At 43.5% G+C, this 6,839-nt stretch overlaps 2 protein-coding genes across 9 annotated transcripts in view; one reads left to right on the top strand and one right to left on the bottom strand.

Moving 5' to 3' along the window:
- The window catches only part of TUBGCP4 (tubulin gamma complex component 4), a 54,999-nt gene extending 51,754 nt beyond the window's left edge, over positions 1-3,245 (top strand). For 2 of the 3 annotated variants that reach the window (XM_075069780.1, XM_032768622.2), the window contains 3 exons: positions 1,067-1,183; positions 2,179-2,318; positions 2,730-3,245. In XM_075069780.1, coding sequence (XP_074925881.1) covers positions 1,067-1,183; positions 2,179-2,318; positions 2,730-2,742 — 270 coding nt within the window. In that variant the 3' untranslated portion in view covers positions 2,743-3,245. The remainder of the gene's footprint in view (positions 1-1,066; positions 1,184-2,178; positions 2,319-2,729) is intronic. The other variant, XM_032768623.2, reaches the window with a different exon arrangement.
- Positions 3,246-4,322: 1,077 nt separating this feature from the next.
- Positions 4,323-6,839, bottom strand: part of TP53BP1 (tumor protein p53 binding protein 1) — a 71,085-nt gene continuing 68,568 nt past the window's right edge. For 4 of the 6 annotated variants that reach the window (XM_032768650.2, XM_032768653.2, XM_032768654.2 and 1 more), the window contains 2 exons: positions 5,985-6,130; positions 4,323-5,355 (listed from right to left, as the gene is read on the bottom strand). In XM_032768650.2, coding sequence (XP_032624541.1) covers positions 5,147-5,355; positions 5,985-6,130 — 355 coding nt within the window. In that variant the 3' untranslated portion in view covers positions 4,323-5,146. The remainder of the gene's footprint in view (positions 5,356-5,984; positions 6,131-6,839) is intronic. The other 2 variants (XM_075069779.1, XM_032768651.2) reach the window with 1 other exon arrangement.

Raw genomic sequence — 6,839 nt, 5'->3', positions numbered from 1 at the left:
ATGCACAGTCAACCTGTGGAACTCCTTGCCAGAGGATGTTGTGAAGGCCAAGACTATAACAGGGTTCAAAAAAGAACTAGGTAAGTTCATGGAGGATAGGTTCATCAATGACTGTTAGCCATGATGGGCAGAGATGGTGTCCCTAGCCTCTGTTTGCCAGAAGTTGGGAATAGATCACTTGATGATTCCCTGTTCTGTTCATTTCCTCTGAGGCACCTGGCACTGGCCACTGTTGGCAGACAGGACACTGGGCTACATGGACCTTTGGTCTGACCCAGTCTGGCTGTTTTTAGGTTCTTATTTTGCTTATTCATGCCCAAGTTTGTCTCCTTTTCAGATCATTTTGCTTATTCATACCCAAGTCTTCCTTTGTCTCCTTTTCAGCTCATTAGTCCTTGCTAGGTGACTCAGCAGGGAATCATATCTATCCCCCTAATATTTTTCTGTTAGACTCCCTAACAGATTGTAAAAAGTGAATTTTAAAAGTCAGTGACCCTATTTATGCTGTTTTCTTTTTGTGTTTCAATTTGGATGAAAATCTTTCAGGCTCTTATTGCTACGTTTGTGTTTCAAACACCTGCAGTAGATTGTTTGTTTAAAAATTGTTTTCGCTCGCATTTTAAATTGTGGCAGCATGTCTCATTTGTACAAAACCCTCAAATGTTAGACTACATGTAAACTGCGTCCCTTCAACTTTATTAGTATGATTTTACATTATCATCTTTCTAAATAAGAGAAGTTTGATTCAAAATATTCCATATTACAGCGCTGAAGTGTCCTAATTTTAAAAGAGGTTATGTGTAGAAGTAGTGGGCTCCCTGTTCATGGCTTTAAGGAAAGGAAGGGGTGAGAAAGTGGAAGAAGTTGAAATTTATAAAAGGTATTGGAGGGAGGGCAGAAAATGACACTATGCTACGTTTCTCCTCCTCATAGGATATTCCTGCTGTTTTTAAATAGTCAGGTCAAGCAAGACCCAATGAACCAATGTGGGAAAATGCCCTCTCATTGGCTCTGTTTTTGGCATCTAATTTTAAAATTGCTTTGTTATGACTTACTCTCTCTGCAGGTTTTCCATTGCCTGAATGAAATCCTAGATCTCTGTCACAGTTTCTGTTCTCTGGTCAGTCAGAATTTGGGCTCATTGGATGAGCGTGGAGCTGCACAGCTGAGCATCCTGGTAAAGGTGAATCTTTGTCCATCCAGGTCCTCTCCTCCTTCCTGCTTTTGAGTCTCAAGGTCTGTACTTTCACCCTGTTGTATCAAACACTAGAATGTCATGGACCTAATCATCATCATAGGACCTAATCACATCAGCCATACCATCAGGGGCTCATTCACCTGCACATCTACCAATGTGATATATGCCATCATGTGCCAGCAATGCCCCTCTGCCATGTACATTGGCCAAACCGAACAATCTCTCTGCAAAAGAATTAGCGGACACAAATCTGACATCAGGAATCATAACTCAAAAACCAGTAGGAGAACACTTTAACCTGTCTGGTCATTCAATGACAGACCTGCGGGAGGCAATTTTGCAACAGAAACGCTTCAAAAACAGACTCCAACAAGAAACTGCTGAGCTGGAATTGATATGCAAACTAGATACAATCAGCTTAGGTTTGAATAGGGACTGGGAATGGCTGAGCCATTACAAACATTGAACCTATCTCCCCTTGTAAGTATTCTCACACTTCTTATCAAACTGTCTGTACTGGGCTATCTTGTTTATCACTTCAAAGGTTTTTTTCTTTCTTAATTGGCCTCTCACAGTTGGTAAGACAACTCCCACTTTTTCATGCTCTCTGTATGTGTGTATATATGTATATATATCCTCAATATTATGTTCCATTCTATGCATCTGAAGAAGTGGGCTGTAGCCCACGAAAGCTCATGCTGAAATAAATGTGTTAGTCTCTAAGGTGCCACAAGTACTCCTGTTCTTTTTGCAGATACAGACTAACAGCTGCTACTCTGAAACCTGTTAGAATGTCATGGGGGAAATAGCTAGCTTACCTTACAGTGGAGATGGCACAGTGTCATGTTCCTGTTAAAGGCCACTTGTATCTGAAAGGAAACATCACTGTAGGTCCTTGAAAAATGGTTTTGGCAGCAGTGAGGGTCAGAAAGCGACAGTAACCTTAGCATCCTCCTGTTCTGATCTTCTGTAACTTGCAGGGCTTCAGCCGTCAGTCCTCTCTCCTCTTCAAGATTCTCTCCAGCGTTCGCAACCATCAGATAAACTCTGACTTGGCTCAGCTGCTGCTCCGCCTGGACTACAACAAATACTACACCCAGGCTGGTGGGACCTTGGGCAGGTAGGAATATGCAGCACTGAAGCCCGTAAGAGCATCAGGCGTGGTGGTAGCAGCAGCTCTGCTTTCTGAGGTTACTGAAAGCAAGTGGATTAACTAATTCTTGGTGATTTTTATTCAGAGGTTCTGTTGTGGGAGGACTTGGTAATTTTCCATCAGGGCCCAAAATTACTTATATCAAAAGGCTCAAATGGGCATTACATGGACTAAAGTGCTGCCATGTGATGGGGCCAGTGGGTCTGAATTAGTGCCACTCACCGTAGCTACTTCTTCCTCACTGTACATTTACTTTGGGATCAATGAAAGCTACCCACCATGTGGTGTTCACTGATCACTGGAGCCATCTACCCACTTGCATGGAGGGAATTTCTTAGGGTATGTAATTAATGGTGTCTCTTTCCTCCTCTCTTGCAGTTTTGGGGTTTGAGCACTGAGACTCATTTTTCTGGCTGAGAACTAGTGCACAACAAGATGCAGCAAGGACAACAACTGCTGCTGCAGTGAATGTATGTGGCCATTAACTCTGTTCCTAGGGAATTTGCATTTTCCTGGCCAAATCCTTCTCAATAGCTGTTTATATTCAGTCATTGCTAGGATATCAGTATCTTCTGGAAAAAACTAAAATGGGGAGAATGTCTCATGCAGTCAGTGCTCCTAGTGACTGCAGGGAGCCATTCCACTCATTGAACATAGCAGTAAGCACAGGCTCCTGTGGCATTTCTGTATCCCTGTTGTACTTCATGCCTGGTGTCATTTTCTGAAGAGGAGGAAATGCAAGATCAGAGCTCCTCCTACCTCTTCAGCCAAACTGTTAACCTTTGCCACGAGGGAAGCACAGAGAGATAAGTATACTACTAAATGTCTGTGTATGGTAAAAGGATCCAACTGTATGCATAGGGTTCAGTTTGTACAATAAATTCTTTTACAGTTGCCATGATCTCAGATTCAAACAAATCTGCAGGTATGTCTGATGCAGCAGGAAGAAATCACAGGAATTGGGTTGTAGGTGTACATTGCTGTAATGCCAGATTAGGCAGCTAACTGTCTATGCAGCCTAAGGTTTGTGCAAATGCACAGTGGTCTTTGTTTGAGCAAGAGGGAGAAGTATGCAAGCTCGTTCTTTCTGTGAAGAAAGAATTTATCTTAACCCAAGGAGAGGTAAAGGTGGTGGTGTGGTTAGGTCTAAGTACACCTGTTCTCACTTTCAGGTGACATGAACAATCAGCAGGCAGCATTCTCTCCTGCAAATGTGAACAAAGTTGTTTGTCTGAGCAATTAGCTGAACAAGAAGTAGGACTGAGTGGACTTGTAGGCGCTAAAGTTTTACATTGTTATTTTTGAATGCAGGGGATTTTTGTATATAATTCTATATTTGTAAGTTCAACTTTCACGATAAAGAAATTGCACTACAGTACTTGTGTTAGGTGAATTGAACAATTTGTTTTTTACAGTGCAAATATTTAATCAAAATAATAGTGATCAGTCTACACTTTGTATTGTGTTGTAATTGAAATCACTATATCTGAAAATGTAGAAAACATCCAAAAATATTTGTGGTATTCTATTATTGTTTAACAGTGTGATTAATCGAGATTAATTTTTTTAATCATTTGACAGCCCTACAGTTTACTCAACCTCTTTTGTACCTACAGCCTTCTGCCAGCTATGGACTATGAGTTCTTGATATCTGAGTGCAGCTGGCTAAGGCTTGTGTCTCACTGTTTGGTAACTGCTTGGTTGTGTGATGGGGGCCAGATGCTGTACTGTTCCTGCAGGGGAAAGGCCTTGCCTCGTACCTGGAATCTTAAAAGTAGGGCTGTCACTTGCTCTTAATGCCTGTGATTAACTGAAAACAAAATTAATGTGTTAATCACATACCTCTATGCAGAAAGGGAGGCATGGACAGGAGGTGGCTGGAGCCCTAGCCTGGCCATGGTGGGGAGGAGGAGCTGGAACCCTGCACCCCTAGCCCAGAGCCTATATTTGAAAATATAGAAAACATCCAAAAATATTTAAATAAATTGTATTCTGTTATTAACAGTGCAATTCAAAGTGATTAATCACAGTTCATTTTTTTAACTGCTTGCCACCCTTCAAACTTTAACCCTTCAAACACTGCTGCCTGTTCCAAATTTCTGCTCTGCCCTGCACTTCTAACACAGATAAATAGTCCCCAGTGTCTATGTGCCTTCTCTGGTATCAGCCATGCCAGTCTGCACAGACTCTAGTATGCATGCTAGAAAACAGTAGCCAGAATAGTCACAGAAAGGCAGGCAAGATAGCACTTGCTCTACCCAGAGTTCCATGATCGCAGCAGTGCCAAGCACACCTTCACCCACTTTCATCTCAAATCCATCCTGCAAAGAGAGCAACATCAGCAAATCCAAGCTGCTTAGCAAGAGACATGCACATCCTAACCCGTGCACAAACACAGCAAGGTAGTATACTCAGTGCCTCCCACTAGACCTGGCACTTGGTTGTGGGGTAAATGCTCCCACAGTCAATTAAGGCATTTAGTTCATTGTTCTGGACTGACTTGGGCTGATATTTTAGACCTGGTAGCCACCTTTAAAGCAAGTGGGAAAGTGACAAGGTGTTTAGCAAAGGGAAATTCAGCTGAAATCCAGTATTCGCCCCCGAAAGAAGCCAAGTCACGGGCTCATAGGAGGGGGGGGGAAAAAGTGTTACCACAAGAGATTCAACATTTATTTCCATCATAAAAGTCCAGCAAATAAAACTATATACAGTGTATGTGGCCAGTAACAGACATTTAAAACCTGATTAAAAACACAGTCTTCACACCAACAGGGAGGGCAGGACACAGGGTGGCATTAGCAGGGGCCATAGTCATGTTTATATTTTGGATGCTTGTTGTAGCCAACTCTCTCCCCGGCAATGAGGCTCTGAATAACCCACTCCTGCGACACAACAGGGAGACGTAATGCTTCCGCACACTTCAGGACAGCAGCTGGGCAGGACGAGTCACTCACCACCACATCAAACACCCCCAAAGCAATATCTGCAGGGAGCAGGACACAGGCTATTGTCAGGGGAAAAAGAAAAAAAAAGACTCCTCCCTCTCTCCCTGCAGTAAAGAGATGCACAGTCTCACTGGTCCAGCAACCCTAATCAGAAAATTTTATGTCTTGTAAAGTTAAAAATACTCCACATCGAGTCTTGAGCTCAGATGGAGCCTCAAGTGCTGAAGATCAAAAGACAAGGCTGCCATTTGGCAGATGAACAAGCAGCTGCTTGGTTCCACATCCTAGGTGAGCTCCATAGCTCACCCTCACTCCCTCTCCTGGAGAGGGACTGGAGGGAGAGGAGATTCACTGCTTGACAGCAGACCCAGAAGGGAAGCAACTGTTGACCCAGTTTTCCCTTTCTAAAAGCAGACTGGACCACCACCTGAACTATTGCAGCATGCAAAAGTTCACTCCCAAATGGTGTCAGTGGAAGAGTGGAGACTTACCCATTTTATCCAGGCAGAGGGTTACCAGTTATCCAGCCCTATGTCTGCTACCCCATCCCTGCTCTCACCTACAGCAGCCTAAGCCCCTGATCAAGTCAATTCTAAATCATTTGAATTCCACACAAGACTGCACAGGCACTGAAATCCCAACTACTGGATATGAGATTCACACATGAAGCTCTCTGTCTGGTGGGTACCTTTGTTCTGGGCATTCGAGTAATGTTGTTTAACTGATGCCGCTCCCCCTGTCATAAGGATTTCTGACCAGAGCTCCAGGAAGTTCTGCTGTTGGTCTGATACCAGAAGAACCTTCAGGTTACCAAAGGGGTTCTCTCGGGGGTGCCTGGAAAAGGAACAAGAGGAGGGTGGAAGTGGCAGATCCCTACAGACTCAAAACAGTAACGCAATTCTAGGATCACTTACTCTGGTAGCCTGTCTGGTTAGTTAAATGACCCCTCAGCACCCTTGTATCTGAATGCCACAAAAACATCAACTTTATCCCCCCAACAGCCCTTTGAGGTAAGGAAGTATTAACCCCTTTTACAGATAGGGAAACAGAGGCACGGACACTGATTTGCTTAGTCACATGATGAATCTATGGCAGAGCTGAGAAATGAACCTAGATCTCCCATATTCCAGGCCATGCCTTAGCTGCAATGCCACTGTCCCTTCTCAGTTAGGACGGGGGATGGGTGGGGGTGAGAAAAGCAATGGCTGGAGGGAATTGCTGGAACAAAAGTATACTTGTGGTGTTCTCTTCTAATTTTTTAAGATCTTTCTGGTAGCAAGGTGCCTGCAGCTGTACCCAATATCCTGGGTGCATTTTCACTAGAGCTGCATACAGAGGGATTGTCACTTCCCTGTTCAATTAAGAGGATAACTAAAATTAGAGATGCCACTGTTTATGAAGCCAAAATTGCAGGCCTCCTACTGCCATATCTCATTGCAAGCCCACATTCCTGCATTTCAGATTTCTCCTGCCCAGTGAGTATTTGGGAGTGTTGGGTTATTTCTGCCCCAGATGTATTAGCTGCATTTTCCCCAAAGAATCT

Source organism: Chelonoidis abingdonii, chromosome 9, assembly GCF_003597395.2.
Source record: "Chelonoidis abingdonii isolate Lonesome George chromosome 9, CheloAbing_2.0, whole genome shotgun sequence".
Lineage (NCBI taxonomy): Eukaryota > Metazoa > Chordata > Testudines > Testudinidae > Chelonoidis > Chelonoidis abingdonii.
This window is presented reverse-complemented; position numbering and strand designations above follow the sequence as displayed.